Source organism: Hemitrygon akajei, chromosome 4 (genome assembly GCF_048418815.1).
Source record: "Hemitrygon akajei chromosome 4, sHemAka1.3, whole genome shotgun sequence".
NCBI lineage: Eukaryota > Metazoa > Chordata > Chondrichthyes > Myliobatiformes > Dasyatidae > Hemitrygon > Hemitrygon akajei.
The window spans coordinates 18,428,745-18,456,253 of NC_133127.1; the positions used below are offsets into that span (position 1 = coordinate 18,428,745).

General features: G+C 42.3%; 1 protein-coding gene across 4 annotated transcripts in view; it reads right to left on the minus strand.

Moving 5' to 3' along the window:
- Positions 1–27,509, minus strand: part of slc4a11 (solute carrier family 4 member 11) — a 303,412-nt gene that overhangs the window by 45,999 nt on the left and 229,904 nt on the right. For all 4 annotated transcript variants that reach the window (XM_073042123.1, XM_073042124.1, XM_073042122.1 and 1 more), the window contains 4 exons: positions 20,833–20,958; positions 15,909–16,022; positions 7,835–7,967; positions 697–770 (listed from right to left, as the gene is read on the minus strand). In XM_073042123.1, the coding sequence (XP_072898224.1) occupies positions 697–770; positions 7,835–7,967; positions 15,909–16,022; positions 20,833–20,958 (447 nt within the window). The remainder of the gene's footprint in view (positions 1–696; positions 771–7,834; positions 7,968–15,908; positions 16,023–20,832; positions 20,959–27,509) is intronic.

Genomic DNA, 27,509 nt, shown 5'->3' on the forward strand with positions numbered 1-27,509 from the left:
AATCGGGTTTGATATCACTGACATCTGTAGAGGTTGGTTAGGGTAGCCTCTCTTGACCAAATATCATTAATTTTCTCCAATTCTAAAGCTCTTGCTGTACACTTGATGTTCTTCATCAAGTCACTGTGGAAATGAACCTTGTGTTGGTAGCACTATCCCACTCCAGGATCCTGAATTCACCACCATAAAGGCCAACACTTCTTTATTTATGTATGCCAAGACATTAAACCAAGGTAGTGTCCGTTCCCTCAGGACAATTCCAGCACTGGAAAATAGTGGTTAAAGGAACATTTAGAATACTTTATACCATACTCTAAAGCATGGGCAATACAAGGAGAGTCATTCGCAATAAATGAACAGAACATAGTAACTGTTTGAAATGGCACTGAGCCACAAGACAAAAATGAGGACATGGGGCAAACTGGGTCCCCCTGTGACGAGCACAAGAGACAAAAATGGAATCCTGTATTTCCACAAATCATTCCATGATTCAGTGAAGCAAAAATGTTTCACTTACTCTTCAGTAATTAACAGTTATTAACAGTTGAGTATGTACTAGATGGGCTGAAGGGCCTGTTTCTGTGCTGTAGAGCTCTATGACTATGAATGAATGGTGGTGAATAACGTTGACAAGAGGAGCAGAAAAGGAGAAAGAGGACAAACATAAAACCGACACAATCATTTTCTTGGACTCACTTTTGGCCAAGCCTTTACAAGCATCCACCACAAATGCAATGGATATGAAGACGGCTAGGATCTCATCCGTTGATCTGCAGAGGGGAGAGAGTTGCAGATTATTAATAGTTACTAACATGAAGTAGACAGACACATACACTCAGTGTTGCAAAAGTGAAAGATAAAAAGCATAATAAAAATAAAATATTTATACACTGCTTAGAATAATGACAGTGATCTGATGTTTTGTTTGACAGACCGGGATTGCGAAGGGAAAGGTTCCACCTGGCAACAATGAACAATGGGAATATTAGCAATATCAAGTTGGAATTGAATTAGTTTTGTTACATATACTGAGAACCAGTTAAAAGCTATTGAGGAATGTGATACATACAAAATGCAGGAAGGAAAGGTCTAGATAGAACGAATGTGGAGAGGATGTTTCCTATAATGGGGGAATCTTAGACCAGGGAGCATAGACACCCCTTTAGAACAGAGATGAGGAGGAATTTCTTTAACCAGATGGTGACGAATCTGTGGAATTCATTGCTATGGATGGCTGTGAAGGCCAAGTCACTGAGTATATTTAAAGTAGGGATTAATTAGCTAGGGTGTCAAGGATTACAGGGAGAAGGAGGGAGAATGGTCTTGAGAGGTGTAATAAATCAGCCATGATCAAATGACTGAGCAGACTTGATGAGCCAAATGGCCCATTTCTGCTCCCATGTCCTTTGGAACTCAACAAGTCAGGCAGAATCATTTGTCCCATGTGGCACAATGCATTTGCTCCTCCAATCCTTCCCACTGTCTCCCAGTTCTGAAACCCAGAGGGCTTTGGAGGCCAAGCCATGAGGATTTATTTAGGCCACCTGACCTCCTCCATGATAGATAAATTCCTGATAAGGGCGTTAGTGGTTGGTTTGAGTTGTTCTCCAATTTTGACAATATACTCGCAAATATTTCATCACCATATGAGGAGGCATCGTCTGTGTATGGTGACAAAATATTTATAAGTAAATTGCCAAGACCAGAGAACAACTCAGCCCAACCTACCCATTTTCTGAATTATTTCCAAGGGTGTTAGTGGTTGTGGGGAGATGGTGAGAGAATGGGACTTAGGGGAAAATAACAAAAATAAGCCAACATTGTATATTGGATCAGACTTGATGGGACAAAAGGCCCAAGTCTGATTTTGTATCTTATGGTCTTGCATCTAAAATTATATTGTTGATTTGAAATTTGACTGTCCTCTGAAATGGAGGAATTACACTTTGAATGCATTCAAAGTGTAATTGTATGTTCAATATGCATTGTATGTTCAATATTTCACAACTTTTACAATTAATTAGGTGCTCCCAACCTTCTTTTATCTCATGGATCCCTACTATTAACCGAGGGGCCAATGAACCCTAGGCTGGGGACCCAAGCAGAAAATAGTATGATAAGAGTCATAGTGTTGTACAGGACTATGTGTCATTTGGCCCACCACATCCATTCTGGCCGCTCCCGCATCCCCATCTAAACTAATCCCATTTTTCTGCATGAGGTTTGTTCCTGTGCTGTACTGTTCTACATTCTTTATGAAGAAAGAAGAGATTAGCTGGCTATTTGATTACTAATTGAATTGGCTAGGCACCACACTGTGGGCCAAAGGGCAAACAACACAACCAGTGAAGTGGGCAGGCAGGCCAATAAACATTTTGAAAAAGCACAAGATGCACTTCAGGAGAAAGATTAATGACAGCCAGAAAGCTAAACGTAACAATTTGTCCTCAGAAAGTGTGGAGGAGAAGACCTCTGCCTTTGAATCTGGCAGGACATCAGAAATAAGCACGTACACTTAAAGCAAGAGGAAGAAGCTTTAAAGGGGCTCTGAGGGGCAAGTTCTTTTTTTTAAAAAAAAAAAACAGAATGGTTGATTCTTAGATCACATTATGATACGAGGTGGAGTTAGACGCAGTTACTACATTTCAGATGCCATCAGATAGGCACAGAAAGGCAGGACAAGAAAGGTTACGGTCCTAATGCAGACAAATGGGATTAATGTAGCTGGGGACAAAAGGTTGGCATGGACATAATGAGTGAAAGGAACCATTTCTGAACAAGTACAAATCTATAACTCCAAGATGAGAAGTGGAATCTGTACTTTACAAATGGAGGTATGAAACAGAACTGTTTCCACAACCCATGGACTCGCTTTCAAGGACTCTTCATCTCATTCCTTATATTTATCACTTAATGGCTTTCTCTTCATATTTGCTTAGTTTGTTGTCTTTTACACATTGGTTGCTTGTCTATCCTATTGGTGTGTACTTCCATAGATTCTATTGTGTTTCTGAGATTTACTGAGAATGCCTGCAAGAAAATGAATCTCAAGGTTGTATATGATGACATACATGTACATTGATTACAAATTTACGTTGAACTTCGGTCAGGCTTCATATTGCCCTTTGCCCCTCTACGATTCTGGGAACCAGAAATATGTCAGGACTTTGCGAAGAAATACAGAATAGTACAGCACAGAAGCAGGCCCTTTGGCCCACAATCTCTATACTGACCGTGACTCAAATGTACAATAATCCCACCTGGAACATGGTCTATATGTCTGCATTCCCTGCCTGTCTAAATACCTTTTAAACATTATTATTATATTGGCTTCTGTCACTTCCATGGCCCCATCCACTCTGTGTAACACAAAAATACACTTGCTATGTAAATCCCCCTCCAAACTTAAAGCTATGCCGTCTAGTATGTGACATTTCAACCCTGAGAAAAGGACCATCGGCCTCTCAAATTTTAAATATGATACGAAATTTTTATATGTGCATCTAACATCTATTTACTGCACAATCATGCGACCATCTAAAAGCATCTGAAATAACCCCCACATTGTATCTGCTTTCACTATTCCAAGTGTTCCAGCCTGTTCCAAGCATCTAACTTGCACTGTGTTTAAAAAAAATCTCCTCCGAAAATCTCCTTCTAAAAATATCCCAACGCATCTCCTCCTAAACTCTCCACCTTAGGGGGTCAGACAGGCGATTCTGTGGATGCAGGAAAGAAACACGGATGGTAGTTTCCCTCCCAGGTACCAGGGTCTGGGATGTTTCTGATCACGTTCATGATATCCTGAAGTGGGAAGGTGAACTCCCAGAGGTCCTGGCACATATTGGTACCAACGACATAGGTAGGAAAAAGGAGGAGGTCCTGAAAGCAGACTACAGAGAGTTAGGAAGGAGGTTGAGAAGCAGGACCTCAAAGGTATTAATCTTGGGATTACTGCCTGTGCCACACAACAGTGAGTATAGGAATAGAATGAGGTGGAGGATAAATGCATGGCTGAGGGATTGGAGCAGGGGGTAGGGATTCAGATTTCTGGATCATTGGGACCTCTTTTGGGGCAGACATGACCTGTACATAAAGGACAGGTTGCACTTGAATCCAAGAGAGACCAATATCCTGGTGGGGAGGCTTGTTAAGGGGAGAGTTTAAACTAGATTTGCTGGGGGTGGGAACTGAACTGAAGAGATGGAGGAAGGGACAGTTAGCTACAAATAGAGAAAGCTTGGAGACAGTGCAAGAGGGAGGATAGGCAGGTGATAGAGAAGGGATACACTCAGACTGATGGTTTGAGATGTATCTATTCTAATGCAAGAAGCATCATGAACAAAACAGATAAGTTTAGAGTGTGGATCAGTACTTGGTGCTATGATGTTGTGGCCATTACAGAGACTCAGAGGCAGGAATGGTTACTTTGAGTGTCAAGCTTTAGATGTTTCAGAAAGGACAGGGAAGGAGGCAAAAGAGGTGAGGGTGTGGCACTGCTAATCAAAGATAGTGTCATGGCTGCAGAAATGGAAGACATGGAGGGATTGTCTACGGAGTCTCTGTGGGTGGAAGTTAGAAACAGGAAGGGGTCAATAACTCTACTGGGTGTTTTTTTATAGACCACCCAATAGTAACAGGGACATCGAGGAGCAGATAGGGAGACAGATTCTGGAAAGGTGTAATAATAACAGGGTTGTCATGGTGGGAGATTTTAATTTCCCTATTATTGATTGGCATCTCCGAGAGCAAGGGGTTTAGATGGGGTGGAGTTTATTGGGTAGGTTCAGGAAGGTTTCCTGAGACAATATGTAGGTAAGCCTACAAGAGGAGAGGCTGTATTTAATCTGGCATTGGGAAATGAACCTGGGCAGATGCCAGGTCTCTTAGTGGGAGGGCGTTTTGGAGACAGTGATCATAATTCTATCTCCTTTACCATAGCATTGGAGAGGGATAGGAACAGACAAGTTAGGAAAGCGTTTAATTGGAGTAAGGGGAAATATGAAGCTATCAGGCAGGAACTTGGAAGCATAAATTGGGAACAGATGTTCTCAAGGAAATGTATGGCAGCAATGTGGCAAATAGTTCAGGGGATATTTGCGTGGCATTCTGCATAGGTACGTTCCAATGAGACAGGGAAAGGATGGTAGGGTACAGGAACCGTGCTGTACAAAGGCTGTGTAAATCTAGTCAAGAAGAAAAGAAAATCTTACAAAAGGTTCAAAAAACTAGGTAATGATAGAGGTCTAGAATATTATAAGGCTAACAGGAAGGAGTTTAAGAATGAAATTAGGAGAGTCAGAAGGGGCCATGAGAAGGCATTGGTGAGCAGGATTAAGGAAAACCCAAAGGCATTCTATAAGTATGTGAAGAGCAAGAGGATAAGACATGAGAGAATAGGAGCAATCAAGTGTGACAATAGAAAAGTGAGAATGGAACTGGAGGAGATAGCAGAGGTACTTAATGAATACTTTGCTTCAGTATTCACTACGGAAAAGGATCTTGGCAATTGTAGGGGTGACTTGCAGTGGACTGAGCATATAGACATTAAGAAAGAGGATGTGCTGGAGCTTTTGGAAAGCATCAGGTTGGATAAATCTCCAGGACCAGATGAGATATACCCCAGGCTATTGTGCAAGGCAAGGGAGAAGATTGCTGAGCCTCTAACAATGATCTTTGCATCATCAATAGGGATGGGAGAGGTTCCGGAGGATTGGAGGGTTACAGACATTGTTCTCTTATTCAAGAAAGGGAGTAGAGATAGCTCAGGAAATTACAGACCAGTGAGTCTTACTTCAGTGATTGGTAAGTTGATGGAAAAGATCCTGAGAGGCAGGATTTATGAACATTGGAGAGGCATAATATGATTAGGAATAGTCAGCATGGCTTTGTCAAAGGCAGGTTGTGCCTTACGAGCCTGATTACATTTTTTAAGGATGTGACTAAACACATTGATTATGGTAGAGCAGTAGATGTAGTGTATATGGTTTTCAGCAAGGCACTTGATAAGGTTCCCCATGCAAGGCTTATTGAGAAAGTAAGGAGGCATGGGATCCAAGAGTCATTGCTTTGTGGATCCAAAACTGGTTTACACACAGAAGGCATAGTGGTTGTAGATGGGTCATATTCTGCATGGAGGTCAGTGACCAGTGGTGTGCCTCAGGGATCTGTTCTGGAACCCTTACTCTTCGTGATTTTTATAAATGATCTGGATGAGCAAGTGGAAGGATGGGTTAGTAAATTTGCTGATGACACATAGGTTGGGGATGTTGTTGATAGTGTGGAGGGCTGTCAGAGGTTACAGCGGGACATTGATAGGATGTAAAACTGGGCTGAGAAGTGGCAGTTGGAGTTCAACCCAGATAAGTGTGAGGTGGTTCATTTTGGTAGGTCAAATATGATGACAGGATATAGTATTAATGGTAAGACTCTGGGCAGCGTGGGGGATCAGAGGGATCTTGGGGTCTGTGTCCATAGGACACTCAAAGCTGCTGCGCAGGTTGACTGTGTGGTTAAGAAGGCATGTGGTGTATTGGCCTTCATCAACTGTGAGATTAAATTCAAGAGCAGAGACGTAATGTGACAGCTATATAGGACCCATGTCAGACCCCACTTGGAGTACTGTCCTCATTTCTGGTCACCTCACTGCAGGAAGAATGTGGAAACTATAGAAAAGGTGCAGAGGAGATTTACAAGGATGTTGCCTGTATTGGGGAGCATGCTTTATGAGAATAGGTTGAGTGAACTCGGCCTTTTCTCCTTGTAGTGACGGAGGATGAGAGGTGACCTGAGAGAGGTGTATAAGATAATGGGAGGCATTGTTTGTGTGGATAGTCAGATGCTTTTTCCCAGGGCTGAAATGGCTAACATGAAATGGCACAGTTTTAAGGTGCTTAGAAATAGGTACAAAGGGAATGTCAGTGGTAAGTTGTTGTTTTATTTTGTTCTTTTTAATGCAGAGAATGGTGAGTGCATGGAATGGGCTGCCGGCAACTCTGGTGGAGGTGGATACAATAGGTTTTTTTTAAAAGAGACTCCTGGATACATGGAGCTTAGAAAAATAGAGGGCTATGTGTAACCCTAGGTAATTTCTAAAGTACATTCATGTTCAGCACAGCATTGTGGGCCAAAGGGCCTGTATTGTGCTGTAGGTTTTCTATGTTTCTATCTGAAATTCATGTACTCTTAATATTTGACATTTCTATTCAGGGTAAAAGATTCTGACTGTCTACCAGACATATGCCTCTCTTAAATTTCTACCAAGTCTCCCCTTAGCCTCTAATACTCCAGGAAAAAAAAGCATGTTTGTCTAAAAACAGCAGAGGTTTTGCAGATGTTTGAGATCTTGAGCAACACATAAAATGATGGAGGAACACAGCAGGCCAGGCAGCATCTATGGAGTGAATAAATAGTCAGCATTTTGGGTTGAGACACTTCATCAGGACCAGAAAGGCAGAATAAAAAGGTATGGAGAGGGAAAAGAGTACCATCAACTATCAAGCCTGTAATCCTTCCCCACCCCCACCTGCTTACTCCAGCTTTTGCCCTTATCCTTTCCAGTCCTGATGAAGCATCTCGGCCCAAAACGTTGAATGTTTCTTCCCTTCCTTGATGCTGTTTGACTTGCTGAGTACTTTCAGCATTTTGTGTGTGCTGCCCATCTTTGTCCAATCTCCCTTCATAGGGTCTGCATTGGTTCAAGGAGGGCTCATCCCATTCTCTGTGGTCTACCATAAGACGTACATGTCACTTTACCAACTTCAACTGCCCGTTAAAAAAATGGAGGTAAGAGTGAAGTTAGTTATTTCAAGGAAACTACCTTATTGCTGCTTACCTTTTGAAAAACTTCTTCAATGAACTTACGTTGCCAACACCATAGATGATACAAAAGAAACTATTCCACAGGCCAACACAGGCATAAAAAGAAAAGAAATTCAGATTGTAGTCATCACAGATGCCCTGGATAACTGTAGAGAGAGAAAAAAAATATTTGTCACAGTGTCAAGCGAGAGAACAGATGGGCTTGAATGACTGCCTATTCTAGCTTGGCAGGTAGCCAAAAAGCTTGAGAAAGACAGGGAAGTATACGTCTATGTGGATTTAGTGAGGCATTTGACAATGATCCACAAGGTAGCCTCATCCAGAGGGCACACAGACTGACTAGGTGATAGGGCACGAAGAGTAAAGAGATGGTACTTTTCTGGTTGGATGTTTGCAATCAGTGGTGTACCGCAGGGACCTAGACCTGAATGTAGGAGGTGCAATTAGTAACCTTGTGACTACATGTACATTGGTGCTGGTGTGGATAGTGATAGCTGTCCAAAGGGCAACAGCATGACATGGATCAGATGGAAAGTTGAGCAAAGAATTGGAATTTTATCCAAGTGGGAAGTGATACATTTTGGGAAGTCACATAGGGGGTACAACATACACAGGCATGTTGCTGAACAGCGGGGCATTGGGATCCCCTGAAATTGGCAACAGAGGTAGATGGGGTGGTGAAGGTGACATGAGGCATGCTTGGTTTCAGCGGTCAGAGCACAGAGCACAGAATATAAAAGTTAGGATATTATATTGTAAATTATACAAAGCACTGGCTAAAGCGGCATTGTATCAGGATCAGGTTTATCATCACTGACGTACGTCATGAAATTTGATATTTTTTGTTGCAGCTGTATAGTGCCAGACTAAATTATTATAATAGTTATAGAAAGTAAATAGTGCAAAAGAGATCTAACAAAGTAATCTTCGTGGGCCATTTGGAAATCCGATAGCAGAGGGGAAGAAGCTGTTCCTAATATTCTGAGCTTGGATCGTCAGGCTTCTGTGCCTCCTCCATGATGGCAGTAATGTGAAGAGGGCACGTGTTCAATTCTGGTTGGCACGTGGTGGGTTAGGTGGGATTGGGCTGGAGAAAGTGAAAAGAATTTCACCAGGCCATTATCTGGATTAGAGATCTTTAGTCACAGGGAGAGATTTGGTAGACTAGATTTGTTTTCCTTGTGGTGTGGGAGGCTGAGGAGTAACCTTCTAGAGATAAACATGATAAAACTAATAGATAAGGGCGATAAACAGAATTCTACCCCCACCATCAAAACAGGAGGGCATAGGGAAGGTGGGAAGAGGAAGTTGTAGAAGGGATTTGAATGGAAAGTTTTGTAGTTAGCGCACAGAGCAGTTGATAACCTGGAACTCACTGCCAGAGGCAGTGGTGGAGTCAGTTGCAATCATTCTGTGTAAGAGACATTTTAAGGAGCTAAGGCATAGAATAATGCAAATCTCATGCAGGAAACTGACATTAGTTTGGGGGAGGGTGGAAGCTAGAATGAATGATTATAGTGGGCCAAATGGCCCATTTCTGTCCTGCACAATACTGATGAAAATCTTACTATTTACTGGAAAATTTATGGAACATTGAACATACCGCAGAGTATATTAGAATTGTAGTTGTTCCTGTCGGAGGAAGATTAAATTTTAAATTCACAATATAAATTTCAGACACAGGATAAAGGATCAGAATTACCCAATCTGTCCTATTGAATCTGCTCCAATATTCAATTGCAGCCTATTTTTGTTACTATTTCCCCACTACCGTTAACTTCCTTATCAAGAACTTATCATTACTATCAGGGAAGAGGTGCAAAAGCCAGAACACCAATCCCCCCCCCACCCCCCACTATCAGACTAATAAATGTTCATGAACTCTACCTTGTTAGCTTTAAATACACCCAATGGCTTGACCTCCAAAGCCCCCCAGCCCCCCCGGCAATGAATTCCCACAGATTTTCCACCCTCTGAGGAAGAAATTCCTCCTCATCTCCGTTCTGAAGGGGCGTCCCTTCAGGAATCAAACTGATAATCACATGTTTTAGAACCGGGTGCAAGTGGGAAGTGGGACAAATGAATTGAGGATAGTACTGAGCATTTCACGAAAAGCATTATCTACTCATGTTTTACACGAGACTTCTTTTAATATAGGGATACAATGGAGCGTCTCCCAAAATATCTATAATTATAAACACAACGAACATACTCTGCAATTGAAATTAAATAGTTTGGTACTGGAGAGACCATTAAAATATTTTTAGTTAAACTCAACAATATACATTTTCTCCTCATGAGACTAAATTGCATTAGTAGCAAGTTATAGTTATGTTTCATAAAAGGGCTCACTGCTCTCTTTATCCTGTCATTACATTTTAAGTCCACACCATATATCTTCTCTAATCCATGATGACTGCTCTCTGGCATTTCAAATCTAAAATTATTCACCATGGGATTAAATTCTGCTATAGGCACGTCCTTTCCAATTTGTAACCTCTTCTCGCCCGTGAACTTGCATTCCTTCCACTCATGTGGTTCTTGTGCATTACGTTTCTCTTTAACCCAGTAATGGAGACTGCACATTCTGTACTTTACTCTCTGGACTACTGATATCTCACCTCCTGCTCCTTTATACAATGCTAAACACAAACTTTTCAATCACAACTTTGCTTAAAGTAATTAGTGAACCCATATGTTCAAAATACATTTTCCTCACACGTTGTGAAATGCCACGTATCAATTTGCCAAAGCTTATTTTCACAAAAAATTCTTTAAAATCTAGATTACTGGCTTCTCTACAAATGACCGATGGTAGGACTACACAAGATATCTACTCTCAGTGGAAACTATTTGGTACAGGAATGAAACCCGTCACGTTCTTCTCCTGCTGTAGTCCATCCACTTCAAGGTTTGACATGCTGCGAGGTCAGAGGTGCTCTTCTGCACACCATCGTTGTAAAGTGTGGTTATTGGAGTTACTGTTGCCTTGCTGTCGAGTTTGAAGCAATCTGGCCATTTTCCTCCGACCCAGTTCACAAAACAGCTGCTCGCTGGATGGATTTTGTTTTTCCACGCCATTCTCTAAGAAATCTCGAAGGCTGTTGTGCGTGAAAATCCCAGGAGATCAACAGTTTCTGAGATACTCAAACCACCCCATCTGGAACCAACAATGTTCCACAGTCTTAAGTCATGTACTCCCCATTCTGATCTTCGGTCTAAACAACTGAAACTCTTGACGATGTTTGAATGCACTTGTACATTGAATTACTGTCACAAGATTGGCTAATTAATTACATTAACGAAAAGTGATGACATGCAAAACAAAGATATTCATTGTACCTCAGTGCAATGTGGCAATAATTAACCATTTTACTCTGCCTTATCTTAAAGAACAGGGTGAACAGTTGGTAGATACATCTATTCAGTAAGTTTCAAAGTAGTCAATTAACAATAAATGGTTGGTCCAAGAATTAAGACCAAGGGGGGGGGGGAAGGGGGTTGATTTCAAAAGTACACTCAGTAGCCACTTTATTAGATACATCTGCTCGTTAATGCAAATATCTAATCAGCCAATCATGTGGCAGCAATTCAGTACATAAAAGCATGCAGACATGGTCAAGAGGTTCAGTTGTTAATCAGACCAAACATCAGAATGGGGAAGAAATGTGACCCAAGTGATTTTGACCGTGTAATGATTGCTGGTGCCCAAAGGGGTGGCTAGAGAATCTCAGAAACTACTGATTTCTTGGGATTTTCACACACAACAGTCCCTGGAGTTTACAGAGAATGGTGCAAAGAACAAAAAATAATCCAATGAGCAGTCATTCTGTGGGCACAAACGTTTTGTTAATAAGAAAGATCAGATGAGAATGGTAATGACAGGAAGGCAACAGAGCTCAAATAACATTACATTACAATAGTGGTGTGCTGAAAAGCATTTCTGAATGCACAACCCATCAAAAATCGAAGTGGATTGGCTACAGCAGCAGAAGACCATGAACATACACTCTGTGGCCACTTCATTAGGTATAAGATAAAGTTGATTGAGAGATGTTAAAAGTAAAATGGAAGCAGCTGCTAGAGGAGAAAATGACATCTGATATGTGGGAGGCATTTAAAGGCAAAATAGGAGCTTCGAGTTTGTCATGTTCTTATGAGGATAAGCAGCAGAGATGGTAAGATTAGGGAACTGGTTAACAAAGGAAATAGAAGGCTGATAATAAATGAACCAGCATATGGCACACATAAGTATTTGCTTGAGTTTTTTTTTGAGATATAGGGAAGAACTTAAAAATTAGGAAGACAAAGAGAGGACATGAAATGGCCTTGAGAGAGTCAAACAAGATCGTGCAGATGCTGAAAACCTTCAGCAACACTCAGAATGCTTGGGGATCTCAGTTAGTCAGGCAGCGTCTATAGAGTTGATGTTTTGGACTTCTTGCTTCTGACCCCCATCCTCTCCAGTCCTGATGAAGGGTTTCGACCCGAAACGTCTACTGTTTATTCCCCTCCATAGATGTTGCCTGACTTACTGAGTTCCCACAGCATTATTCAGATGGCCTGAGAAGCAGGATTAAGGAGAATCCCAAATCCTTCAAGTATAATACAAGTAAGAGAGTAGCTGGGAAAAGAGTAGGTCCCTTTGAATACCAAAAGGGAAAAGAATTTGTGGAGACATGGGATACAAGCAAGATCCTAAATGAATATTTTACATTGATGTTCATCAGGAAGAAGGATGTGCAGGATCGTGAGGTAGGAGAAGGGTACACTGACATTCTGCGTCAGAAAAGAGGAAGTAGCAGAGACATTGGTGCACAATGTGTGGATCCACAATTGGTTTTCCCACAGAAGGTAAAGAATGGTTATAGTTGGGTCATATTCTGAATGGAGGCCGGTGACCAGTAGTGTGCTTCAGGGATCTGTTCTGGGACCCCTACTCTTTGTGATTTTTATCAATGACCTGGATGAGGAAATGGATTAGTAATGGAAATGGGTTAGTAAATTTGCTGATGACACAAAGGTTGGGGGTGTTGTGGATAGTGTGGAGGGCTGTCAGAGGTTACAGGGGGACATTGATAGGATACAAAACTGGGCTGAGAAGTGGCAGATGGAGTTCAACCCAGATAGTTGTGAAGTGGTTCATTTTGGTAGGTCAAATATGATGGCAGAATATAGTATTAATGGTAAGACTCTTGGCAGTGTGGAGGATCAGAGGGATCTTGGGGTCCGAGTCCATAGGACGCTCAAAGCAGCTGCGCAGGTTGACTTTGTGGTTAAGAAGGCGTATGGTGTATTGGCCTTCATCAACCATGGGATTGAGTTTAAGAGCCGAGAGGTAATGTTGCAGCTATATAGGACCCTGCTCAGACCCCACTTGGAGTACTGTGCTCCGTTCTGATCACCTCACTACAGGAAGGTTATGGGAACTATAGAAAGGATGCAGAGGATGTCGCCTGGATTGGGGAGCTTGTCTTATGAAAATAGGTACAATGAACTCAGCCTTTTCTCCTTGGAGCAAAAGAGGACGATAGAGGTGTATAAGATGATGAGAGGCATTGATCGTGTGGATAGACCAGAAGATATAGGAACAGAAGTAGGCCATTCGGCCCATCGATAGAGGCTTTTTCCCAGGGCTGAAATGGTGAACACAAGAGACCACAGTTTTAAGGTGCTTGGAACTAGGTACAGAGGAGATGTCAGGGGCAAGTTGGTTTTTTTTAAAAATGCAGATACTGGCGAGTGCGTGGAATGGGCTGCCAGCGACTGTGGTGGAGGTGGATACAACAGGGTCTTTTAAGAGACTCCTGGATAGCTACATGGTGCTCAGAAAAATAGAGGGCTATGTGTAATTTCTGAAGTATGTACATGCTTGGCACAGCATTGTGGGCTGAAGGGCCTGTACTGTGCTGTAGTTTTTCTATGTTTCTATGCTTCTACATACAGTATTGTGCAAAAGTCTTAGGTACATATATGAGGGGTGATTGATAAGTTCGTGGCCTAAGGTAGAAGGAGTCAATTTTAGAAAACCTAGCACATTTATTTTTCAACATAGTCCCCTCCTACACTTACACACTTAGTCCAGCGGTCGTGGAGCATATGGATCTAGGACCTTCAGAAAGTGGCCACAGCATGGGTGATTGATAAGTTTGTGGCCTAAGGTAGGAGATGAGTTATACAGCTCTCGTTACATGCACATGCAGTTCAACTCTTTGAGAGATTATGCAGGAATTGTGAAGTTAATAACTCATCCCCTTCTACCTTAGGCCACAAACTTATCAATCACCCCTCGTACAAGACTAGGATGCTCAAGACCTTTGCACAATACTGTATACATCAATGAAGTTCACTCCCTGAGGAGCTCGATGACAATTATGTTTGCTGTTAGAGAGTACGCTAGAGTTATGCAAAAATAGCAGATGTTAATTCAAGCAGGAACCAGTCTTCAGTTCTTGATGCAAATTGTAAATTGCAAGCAGTAAATTCCAGTCACAGTACTGTGTAAAAGGCACGCGTGAGAACACACTTGGAGTACTGTGTGCAGTTTTGGGCTCCTTATTTTAGAAAGGATATACTGACATTGGAGAGGGTTCAGAGAAGATTCACAAGAATGATTCCAGGAATGAAAGGGTTACTGTATGAGGAACGTCTGGCCGCTCTTGGGCTGTATTCCCTGGAGTTCAGGAGAATGAGGGCGGATCTCATAGAAACATTCCAAATGTTAAAAGGCCTGAGCAGATTAGATATGGCAAAGTTATTTCCCATGGTAGGGGAGTCTAGGACAAGAGGGCACGATTTCAGGATTAAAGGAAGTCCATTTAAAACAGAGATGCGGAGAAATTACTTCAGTCAGAGGATGGTAAATCTGTGGAATTTGTTGCCAAGAGCAGCTGTGGAGACTAAATCGCTGGGTGCATTTAAGGCAGAGATAGATAGGTTCTTGATTAGCCAGGGCATCAAAGGGTATGGGGAGAAGGCAGGAGAGTGGGGATAACTGAAAGAATTGGATCAGCCCATAAGTGAATGGCGGAACAGACTCAATTGACTGAGTGGCCTAACTTCTGTTTGTATCAGCCCGAAACGTTGACTGTTTATTCCATGGGGTCCACAAACCCCTCAGTTGATGTTTGGGATCCATGGCATAAAAAAGGTTGGGAACTCCAGGTATATTCATTTCCATAGCTGCTGCCTGACCTGCTGAGATCCTCCACCATTTTGTTTCTGTTGTACAGGAAATATGTGACAGTATCAGGAAAAAAGTACAAATGAGATTCACCAGGAATGGAGGTCTGAGGTGTTATGGAGAGATTGTTAGGCTGTGAGATTCTCACTGGGACGAAGAAGGCTAAGGGATGATCTTACCGAGGTTTATAGCATTATAAGAGCCATATACAAGATAGATAATTCTTTTTCCTAGATTGGGGAAGTCTAAAAGTAGAGGCACAAGTGGGAGTAGGGGTAACTTAGAGGAGATCTGAGGGACAAGTTTTTCCATTCAGAGGGTGGTAGATATATGGGAAGGAGCTGTCAAAGGTGGTAGATGTAGCTATAATTACGATATTTAAAAATAATTTAGACAGATACACGCACGCACGCGCGCACACACACACACACACACACACACACACACACACACACACACACACACACACACACACACACACACACACACACACACACACACACACACACACACACACACACACACACACACACACACACACACACACACACGGTCAGGCAGCATCTGCAGAAAGGAATATTACAGTCAATGTTTCAAGCTGAGACCGTTCAGCAGGCCTGAAATGTCAATTCTTTATTCCTTTCCATGGATGCCACCAGAGCTGCTGAGTTCCTCAAGCATTTTGTTTGTTACTTTACACGGCAATTCACCATCTGAACTTTTCCATGGTGTGGTTTGACAGTTCCCCATATTTGTTCCCGCACGCCCTTGCAATCCGCGGAGCATATGAATAGAGCACAGAGGAAATTATTGTCAGGTCCACCCACTGTCGTCAAAAATGTGCAAGATCTTAGAAAGAGACATCCTTACACTTGCAATGATGAGTGAGAGGACAGCAACGTACCATGTATGTACAATGCCAGGGGTGCAGTTGTTAACACTATACCCATTGGCTGGCCAGCGAATACAGCATAGGCTACTCCTCCAATGCACTGGGCAAGTATGGTTTTCTGCACATCTGTAAAAGAAAAAAACAGGCATTAGGATTGGAGCAAAGTCATTTGGCTTTCTATTAATATGTAAGAGGCTGTCGTTGCCCAGGAAGTGATTATTATCTGCACAACAATAATAATTTGGGTGGAATTGTCATGTAGGTGTTAGCATAATGCTTTACACTGCTAGCAACCCAGGTTCAATTCCTGCCCCTGCTGTCTGTAAGGAATCTGTACAGACTCCCCATGACTGTATAGATTTCCACTAGGTGCTTCAGTTTCCTTCCAAAAACGGTCAGGTTAGAAGGTTAATTGGCCAGGTGGGTGTATTTGGGTGTTGTGGTCTTATTGGGGCCAAAGGGCCTGTTACCATATAGTATCTCTAAATAATCTTTTTCCATTCTCCATTCTGCTTGCCTTCTTACTCCTTCCCTTCCTCTCACCTGTCCACAGCACCCCTCATCCTTACCTTTCTCCCACAGTCCACTCTTCTCTCCTATCATATTCCTCCTCCTTCAACCCTTTACCTCTTCCACCTATCACCTTTCAGCTTCACAGTTCATCCAGCCTCCTGCACCCACCCACCTTCCCCCTTACCTGGTCTCACCTATCACCTGCCAGCTTGTACTTCTTCCCTCTCCTCCCACCTTCTAATTCTGGCTTCTTCCACATTCTCTCCTGTCTTGATGAAGGGTACCAAAATGTAAACACTTTATTCCTCCCCGTAGACACCGCCTGTCCTGCTGAGTTCCTCCAGCATACTGTGTGTGTTACTATGGATTTCCAGCATCTGTAGAGTCTCGTGTTCAGTTTTGAAATGTTGACATTCAGGACTGAGATAACACTAGAATGCATCCTGAAGGTAATGGGTTTTTGATAATTCCTAACACTGCCATGGAGACTCAATCACTGTATAATCAAGGGAGAAATCATTGCATTTTGAGAAGGAAAAATGAGGAAATTAAGGGACACAAGGTTATTTTGAAGGATCTTCAACTTCTAACAGTATCTATTTCTTTATTCACAGATGCTCCCTGATGGGAGGGATTTCTGCATTTTACTGTTATTTCTGATTTCAAACATCGGCAATTTGTTTTAGAACATAGACTAGTTCAGCAGATTACTGGCCTTGTGATCCACGATGTTAGCTTGGATCTTCGCAGACATGAGGGATATGAATGCTGAAGATTAAAGATTAGCTTTCGCTATCACAGGTACGTTTCCCCACAATTACTGAGGGCCTGTGCGACTGAGCTGGGAGAACCACTACAGCGCATCTTCAACATGAGCCTGGAGCAGAGAAGAGTACCCAGACAGTGGAAAACATCCTGTATTGTCCCGGTACCGAAGAAACCACAACCAAAGGAGTTGAATGACTTCAGACCTGTTGCCTTGACGTCGCACGTGATGAAGACCATGGAGCGGCTGATAATACAGAATCTGAGGCCACAAACCAGGCACGCCCAGGATCCTCTTCAGTTTGCGTATAAGGAGAAGGTGGGAGTGGAGGATGCTATCACGTATTTGCTGCACAAATCACTCTCTCACCTAGAGGGGGTCAGTTGTGCTGTGAGGATTACATTCCTTGACTTCTCCAGTGCCTTTAACACCATCCAGCCCAAGATCTTAAGGCACAAACTAACGGAGATGGGAGTAGACTCTCACATGGTGGATTGGATAGTGGACTACTTGACAGATAGACCTCAGTATGTGCGGTTGGGAGACTGTAGGTCTGACACGGTGGTCAGCAGCACAGGGGCGCCGCAGGGAACCGTACTCTCTCCGGTCCTGTTCACCCTGTACACATCAGACTTCCAATATAACTCAGAGTCCTGCCATGTGCAGAAGTTCGCTGATGACACGGCCATAGTGGGGTGTGTCAGGAATGGACAGGAGGAGGAGTATAGGAAACTGATACAGGACTTTGTGATATGGTGCAACTCAAACTACCTGCGTCTCAATATCACCAAGACCAAGGAGATGGTGGTGGACTTTAGGAGATCTAGGCCTCATATGGAGCCAGTGATCATTAATGGAGAATGTGTGGAGCAGGTTAAGACCTACAAGTATCTGGGAGTACAGTTAGACGAGAAGCTAGACTGGACTGCCAACACAGATGCCTTGTGCAGGAAGGCACAGAGTCGACTGTACTTCCTAAGAAGGTTGGCGTCATTCAATGTCTGTAGTGAGATGCTGAAGATGTTCTATAGGTCAGTTGTGGAGAGCGCCCTCTTCTTTGTGGTGGCGTGTTGGGGAGGAAGCATTAAGAAGAGGGACGCCTCACGTCTTAATAAGCTGGTAAGGAAGGCGGGCTCTGTCGTGGGCAAAGTACTGGAGAGTTTAACATCGGTAGCTGAGCGAAGGGCGCTGAGTAGGCTACGGTCAATTATGGATAACTCTGAACATCCTCTACATAGCACCATCCAGAGACAGAGAAGCAGTTTCAGCGACAGGTTACTATCGATGCAATGCTCCTCAGACAGGATGAAGAGGTCAATACTCCCCAATGCCATTAGGCTTTACAATTCTACCGCCAGGACTTAAGAACTTTTTAAAAGCTATTATTAATGCTTTTTGAGATAGTGATTTAGATGCATATCATATTTTTTTTACTGAGTTAAGTATTGTATGTAATTAGTTCTGCTACAACAAGTGTATGGGACATTGGAAAAAAAGTTGAATTTCCCCATGGGGATGAATAAAGTATCTATCTATCTATCTATCTATTGAAACATGCAGTGAAATGTGTCATTTCTATCAAAGTAAGTCAGAGGGGATTGTGCTGCGTAGTTCACAAGTGACACTTCCAATGTCAACGAGGCACGCCCACAACTCACTAATCCTAGCCGCATGCCTTTGGAATGCAGGAGGAACTAGAACACCTGGAGAAAACACACGCCACACAGGGAGAACGTACAAACTCCTTAAAGATGGGGGGGGGGGGGGGGGAGTCAAACCTCGATCTCACAGCTAGCGCTGTAAAAGGTTGAGCTAAATGCTGTGCTACCGCGCAGCCCTCTACGCCACTTTTGTAAGCAAATCCAACATTTATTGTTCAATCCAATATTGCCCAAACTAATTCAAATGGCTGGCTTTCATTTTTCAAACTTCGTTGCACAGGTCTGTTGTGATATGTACAAGGCCACATTGGCAAGTGAAGAAAGTGACCTCTGAAACAATACGAGAGCAAGGAATTTCATTGTGCCCTGGTATAAATGACAATAAACTAATGTCATGCATTAGTGATGCACTGCAAGCTTTAAAAAAAAAGAGCTGCAGTACTTTCGGTTCTTTTCGATGGGCTCCAACTAGCAGGAGGGCTCATTTCTTGGTGACACAGTCAGAGGTTTAAAAAGAGCTCCCCTGCTCTTTTCAGGGCTCTTTTCAGTGGACTGCAATCTGTGGGAGTGGCCATTTTTGGAATGGGCCTAAGAGTGGTCAGGTTTTGGCTCAACAGGCTTGGGCAAGCACAAGCAGAGGTTTCAAGTAAATAAGTTTCTACTAAGTTTTATTTTTTGTTAATACATATCTGGTGCACTGAGAATGGGTTCGGAGGTAGTGGTATGTTCCTTAAAAGTAATGGGAACTCTGGGAGATGTCCACTCTCCCTGGTAACCACATCTGCACAAAGTATACCAAGCTGTAGCTTCTTAGAGATCATGTTAAGCAACTGGAGCTGCAGCTCAATGACCTTCAGCTCATAGGGGAAAGTAAAGGGGTGATAGATAAGAGCTACAGGGAGGGGGTCATCCCTAAGTTGCAGGAGGAAGGTACCTGGATGACTGTCAGGGGAGGGAAAAGGGAATACACAGCCAGTGCAGAGTACCCCTGTGGTCAATCCCCTCAACAATAACACTTTGGAAACTGTAGTGGGGTGGGCAGGAGGGGGGAAGGAATAACCTACCATAGGAAGCCGCAGCGACTCACAACGGCAGAGAACTCAATAGGCTGAATGACCCAGTTCTGCTTCTTTGTCTTATGGTCCAGTATCTCCCAACTGTGTTCCTTCTTTATTTTGCTTTTGATCAGTTATGTTTAAGTTCCTCATTTGCTGTGATTGGATCTGAAGTTGTATCGACAAATCAATAGTTTGAACACCTGAATATTTCTCCGCCAATGTTATCACTGTGCTGTTGCCACACACCAAACCTGCACTTCGATTTTCTGCAGATTCCCACTTAGTGTCAGTTGTGCGGCATGGAAAGAGGCCCTTCACCTCGTGTTTCCTCTCAAAAAAAACATTCAGTAACATATTGTTTGAAAGAAAAGTCATAACTGGACCAGGATACAATCTGAATTCCTAGATGTTGCATACTTCAAATTGCCATCATCAAAAACTTGCTTAATATGGTAAATTACATGCAGCTGATGCAAATCATCACAGCCAATAACCCAGTAAAAGCTGTAATCAAAATATATAGTTTAAACATCAAACCTTAAAGCTCCAAGACACACTCAATTTAACTGGTCTTGTCATATGATAATTTAAATGGGAAAAGAGGCATTTGCAAACTAGCAAAATCTGCATATTTGCGAGTTGAAATGAATCGCCATTTCTTTGTGAAATTAGGAACATAACATTTGAGCAAAATAAATCTACACTAATCAATCTCACAAATTTTAGCCATTGTAATATCACTGATAATTCCAAACTCTTCATTGCCCATTACTTTCCTGATAATTATTTTCGTTGTGGACTCAGCACCAAACTTCCATTCACTTTTGCCACTTAACCAATCACAGTACACTGATTTAATGCTGCACTTTGTCTTGTTTCTCAATAAACGGAACTCAAGTTGAGAGCTCCAACAACCAACAGCAGAACTAGGAACTTACCAATTGACCCTCTTGTGTTTTCAGCATTTAAAGACCCAAAAGCTATCGTTGGCAGTAGGCAGATGCAATAGAGAAACAAGATGGTAGTGATGTACTTTCTGATAGACTTATTGCTTCCAAGAATACCTGCAGTTAGAACAAAGTGAAAAGTTCAAGACAGACCATTTCCACACAGCAATAAAATCAAGAATCACTCTCAGAACAATTCAGATTTTCATGCACATCACAGAGTATAACATTTCAGCAATTAATTCATATTGGATTTCCAGCATTCAGTCAGCGTCTGCAAGGGAAGATAATCAAGTGCTCAGCAATACTCAGCAAAAAACAAAATCTACTGAAATGAAGGAGATGCAATCTCTGATCATGCCATACTAAGTTGTTTGGGATTTTGTACTTTGCTCTCTACACAGAATGATATTTGTAATTCAGTGATAACATAGAAAGAAGACAGATTCAAGCAGTACAGAAACGATCTTCAACCCACCATGTCCATTCCAACCATCAATATTAATCCCACTGACCAACACTTGTTCATACCAACCAATCATCATACCAAACAGACGAACTGAATAAATATTTTGCATCAGTCTTCACTGTGGAAGAGACTAGCACTATGGTGCGAGTTCCTCGTGTCAGGGGTCACGAAGAGTGAGAAGTTACCATAACTAGAGAGAAGGTTCTTGGGAAACAAAGGTCTGAAGGTAGACAAGTCAACCTGGACAAGATGGTATACACCCCAGAGTTCTGAAAGAGTTCTGCTCTCTAGTTATGGTAACTTCTCACACTTCATGACCCCTGGCACCAGGAACTTGCACCATACTGAGAGTGTCTTCCACAGTGAAGACTAGAAAATTGGAAATGTCACTCCACTTTTCAAGAAGGGAAAGATGTTGAAGAAAGGAAACTATAGGCCAATTAGTTTGACTTCAGTGGTTGGGAAGATATTGGGAGTCGATTGTTAAGGATGAGACCTCTGGATACTTCGAGGCACATAATAAAATATGTGTAGTCAGCATGGTTTCCTCAAGAGAAAATCTTACCCCACAAATCTGCTGGAATTCTTGGAAGAACTAAGTTTTGGGCCTCTCATCTTTGAAAGGATGTTCTGAAACTGGAGAGGTTTCAAAGGAGGTTCACAGAAGTAATTCTAGTACTGAATGGCTTGTCATATGAAGAGCTTTTGATGGCTCTGGGCCTGTATTCACTACAATTCAGAAGAATGAGGGGTGACTTCATTGAAACATATTGAATGGCAAAAGGCCTTGATAGAGTGGATGTGGAGGGGATGTTTCCTATGGTGGAAGAGTCCAAGACCAAAGGACACAGACCCAGAACAGAGTGGTGTCTTTTTAGACCTGAGATGAGGAAGTATTTCTTTAGCCAGACAGTGGTGGATCTGTGAAATTCTTTGTCACAGACTGTTGAGGAAGCCAAGTCTTTATGTACATTTAAGGCAGATGTTGATAGATTATTGACTAGTCAGGGCAGAAAGGGATACAGGGAGAAGGCAGAAGATTGGGAGATTTGAGAGGAAAATTGGATTAGCCATGATGAAATGGCAGAGCAGATTCGATGGGCCAAATGGCCTAATTCTGCTTTTATATCTTCTGGTCTTATCTATTACCCATCTGCATTAATCCCATTGACCAGCACTTGTTCCGCAGTCTTCTGTATCTAGGCAATTCAGATGCTCCAAACAATTATTTGGGGCGGCATGTTAACATAGTGGTTAGTATAACACTTTACGGTACCAGCGGCCAGAGTTCAATTCCCACCACTGTCTGTAAGGAGTTTGTACATTCTCCCTGTGACCGAGTGGGTTTCGTCCCACATTTCAGATAGTAGTTTAATTGGTCATTGTAAATGGTCCCATGATTAGGCTAGGAAGGGCCTATCCCACACTGTATGCTAAGAGAACAAATAAATAAATCAGACATATTGTGAAGTGTCGGGGTTCGCAACCTTTATTATGCCATGGCTCCAATATCTGTGGACCCCTGGTTGGGAACCACTGGTCCAATTTTAGACACTTCTGCAAGGAAAAATATTTCCATCTCACTTACCCCATCTAATCTTAAACCTCCTCACTGAATTACAGCCCAGTGAACATTTGCTTTTGTGTGGTGTCACAGAAATGAAAATTCCTTTTTATTTGGATGGGTTACAATCTTGTTTTTGGCAAGGGTCAGAGTCCCAATTAAAGACAAGATTCAAAGCCCTGTTTTCAGATTATGACACTGCAATAATAGCATAGGAGTTCATCTTGGACTTGGGGGTCAAGTAATGATGCTTGGAAGAAAGCCAATTTAACATATTAGCTGCTAAAGAATGAAAGGTTAATAGAAACGGACAAATGAAGTAAGAAGGATATTAGTAATGCTCATTATAAGCTCAAGAAAAATTAAAAGAATCAAGGATCAACTTCATTTGCCAAGACATTTACATATATTAGGAATTAGCTGTGGTGTGTTGCCATGTCAAGCAACAGAAAATATTCAACAATTACACAGTGTATAAAAATAAAGTTAGAGGTTAAAGTATGATGTGTATATAAATACCAGTATGTATTTACAATGTAAACAGCATATTAAAAAATAGATTTAGTGTTTGCAGTACAGCACTTGAGGTAATACACAGAGGTCGGGGCATTTACGTAGAATAGTTTGACCAGATTAACTGCCTGGGAAAGAAACTTTAATGATGATGTGAAGTTTTTGTTTGAATAGCCCAATAGTGCCTTCCAGAGGGAAACTTCTGGAAAAGGCGGTTTTACTGGGTGGGTGGTGCCTACAATGATTCTTCCTGTCTGCTTCTTTGAATGGAATCATACAAGACCTACAGTGATGACAGAGCAATGACCTTTTTGTTTTGCTGATCTGACAGTTTGCTGTAGATTTTTCTATATTGTGAGAGGGTACTGTACCAAACAAATAAAACTAAGTAAAATTTTTGGGTTCTCCAAATGACAACACTTTAGTTAAGATTAAGCCATTACTTTGTGAACAGCAGGGTCTCAGAAGTGACCAGTTTCTCTGATTTGAGGTATTGAAAGTGCAAGACTCTAGGTTCATCTCAGTTCTTCTGCTCATGGGGGATCTTTTATCTTCAATCAAGGGCAAAAGATAGAGCATACTAACAAAAGATTGGACTTCCAATAAATCCAGAGTCCCCTAAGTAAACGACAGAGCCTCAGTCAAGGTCAAAGCTCAGGAACAGAAAGGTCTATCAAAAATAGTGGATACAGCCCAGTCCATCACAGGAAAAGCACTCCCCACCATTGAGCACATTTACAAGGAGCGTTGCCACAAGAAAGCAGCATCCATCATCAAAGATCACCACCATCTAGACCATTCTCTTTTCTCACTGCTAATCGGGCAGGAGGTACAGGAGCCTTGTGTCCCACACCACCTGATATAGGAACAGACATTATCCAGCAAACAGCAAGCTCCTAAACAGTGTGGATAACTTCATTCACCTCAACATTGAAGCGATTCCACAACCTATGGACTCAATTTCAAGGAACCTAGAACTCGTCATTTATTTTAGTCATAGAGTTATACAGTCATAGAAAAGTACAGCACATAAATAGGCCATTTGTCCCATCTAGTCCATGCCAAACAATTTAAACTACCCATTCCCATTGACCTGCACCAGAACCATAGCCTGCTATACACCTACCAATCCAAAATCTATGTTCCTATCCAAACTTCTCTTAAATGTTGAAATTGAATTCAAATGCACCACTAGCACTGGCAGCTCATCCCACAGTCTCATGACACTATATGAAGTTCCCCTTCACGCTTCCCTTAAACATTTCACCTTTCACTCTCAACTCATAATCTCTAGTTGAAGAAGACCTACCCCATCTCAATGGAAAAAGCCTGCTTGCATTTACCCGAAACATAACCCCCATAATTTTGCATACTCCAATCAAATCTCCTTTCAATCTTCCACATTCCATGGAATAAATTTAAAACCTATTCAAACTTTCCCCATAACTCAGGTCCTCCAGACCCCGCCAACATCCTTGTAAATTTCCTCTGTACTTTCAACCTTGTTTACATCTTTCCTGTAAGCAGGTGACCAAAACTGCACACAATACTCCAAATTAAACCTCACCAATGCCTTATAATACTTCAACATAACATCCCTTCTCCTGAACTCAATACTTTGATTTATGAAGGATCTGTTGAAAGCTTTCTTTACAACCTATCAGCTTATGATGTCACTTTCAGCAAATCGTGCTCGTATTCCCAGATCCCTTTGTTCTACTGCACTCCTCAATTACCATTGGGTAAGACCTACCCTAGTTGGTCCTACCAAACTGCAACACCTCACAACTGTCTGCATTAAATTTCACCTGCCATTTTTCAGCCCATTTTTCCCAGCTGGTCCATATCTCACTGCAAGCCATTATAGCCTTACTCATGGTCCACTACACCCCCAATCTTGGTGCCATTCACAAATTTGCTGAATCAGTTAACCACATTATCATCCAGTTTGATGATATAGATGACAAACAGTAAGATCCTGTATTAATCCCTCCACTAGTCACAGGCCTCCAGTCAGAGAAGCAACCATCTACTACCACTCTCTGGTTTGTCCCACAATACCAATGTCTCATCCACTTTACTACCTCATCTTGAATACTGAGCCACTGAACCTTCTTGACCAACCTCCCATGCAGGACCTTGTCAAATGCCTTGCTAAAGTCCATGTAGACAACATGCAATGCCTTGCCTTCATCAACTTCGAAAAACTCTACAAGATTGGTTAGACACGACACGCCACACACACTCTCCTTTATCAGTCCACATCTATGCCAAAACTCATATATCCAGGCTCTTAGAATATCTACCAATAACTTTCCCTGTACACGCAGGTCGATGGAGCAATACCTTATCTCCTGCCTAGGTAGCCTCCTTCCTGCCGGCATGAACATCCAACTCACTGACCTCTGTTGATACCCCTCCCCTACCCTTACCCCCATCCCTATCTATTATTTTAGTCTGGTTCTCTTTCTCTCTCTGTTCCCCCCCCTCACTATAATCTCTCCCCCCAGCCCTACCTTTCTTTCTCTTTTATTTCCCATAATTCCCCACCTTCCCCCTAGCCCATTTCCCTCCAACCTATCACTTCCCAGCTCTCTACTTTATCCCTCCCCCCACTTCTTACCCCCCCCCCCCCCCCGACCATCCCATGTTACTTCACTCCTGATGAAGGGTTTCGGCCCGAAACGTCGTTATTACCTCCTGGCTGGCCTGCTGAGTTCTGCCAGCATTTTGTGTTTTTTGTTTTCTATAATTTCCTGGTTTGCTTTCAGAGCCTTTCTTAAACAGCGGATCAACATTGGTGATCCTCCAATCCTCTGGCACCTTACCCATCACTAAGGATGATTTAAATATCTCTTCTAGGACCCCGGCAATTTCTGCACTTGCCTCCCTTAGGATCCAAGGGAACACCTTGTCAGGCCCTGGGGGTTTATCCACAATTTGCCTTTATTTATACAAAATGACTTCTTTTGCATTCTGATTATTTGTCTGTATCTCTGCATCGTTCTTTTTATAAATTCTATTATACTTCTTCATTTTCCTGTAAATACTTGCAAGAAAATGAATCTCAAGGTGGCATACAGTATACACACTTTAATAATAAATTTACTTTGCCTTTGATTCTGAGCTCATACCCAACAGGTGGTTCTCATTATGGCAAGAAGCAACATTACAAACAGAAGCAACACACACAAAATGCTTCAGTTGACACAGACAGCTGATGCTTCAGACCGAGAACCTTCTTCAGGACTGAAGAGAGTGAAGATATGATAAAGGAGAATGATGGGGGAAGAATTGAAAAGTACAGGGAAAGAAAAAGCAAAATGAGACAGGAGGAGAGGGGAAGAGGGAATTCAGTTTTGTATTCAGTTCTAGATGGACCAAATTGCTTCCAAGGCCGAACATTAGCAAACTCCATGGACAATAAAACCACTGACCCAGGGGTAGGGAGCAGCAAAGGGAGTTTTACAGAACAAGAAAACACTCGAAATAGACACAAAGTACTGTAGTTCTATTTTAATGGATTCATTAATGGCCGTGGCATAAATGACAAAGAAATTCCACACGTTCCCTCAGTTGCATTTGCCATGGAACAAAAAATTAGCACCAAATCCCAATTAGCAATTGTAAAAAGTGAACTAATGGGAAGATAGGTTTCTTCCCTAAATCAAATTACACAATCTGGAAAGTCACAACTAGAATGGTCTCCATACAAAAAAAAAAGCACTGCTTAAAGACACAATTAATGAATTTAATGTCTAAGCACAGGAAATTCTGCAGATGCTTGAAATCTAAAGCAGCACACACAAAATGCTGGAGGAATTCAGGTCAGGCAGCATCTGTGGAAATGAATGAACAGTTGATGTTTCGGCCAAGACCCTTCTTCAGGACTGGAAAGGAAGGGGGAAGACTCCAGAACAACAAGTTGGTGGAAGGGGAAGGAGGTTAGCTGGAAGGTAATAGGTGAAAGCAGAAGGGTGGGAAAGGTCAAGGGCAGGAGATGAAGAAATCTGATTGGAGAGGAGAGTGGGTCTTTCGAGAAAGGGAAGGAGAAGGGGATCTGGGGGATGTGACAGGCAGGTGAGAAGAGGTAAGAGGACAGAGTGAGGAATAGAAGAAGAG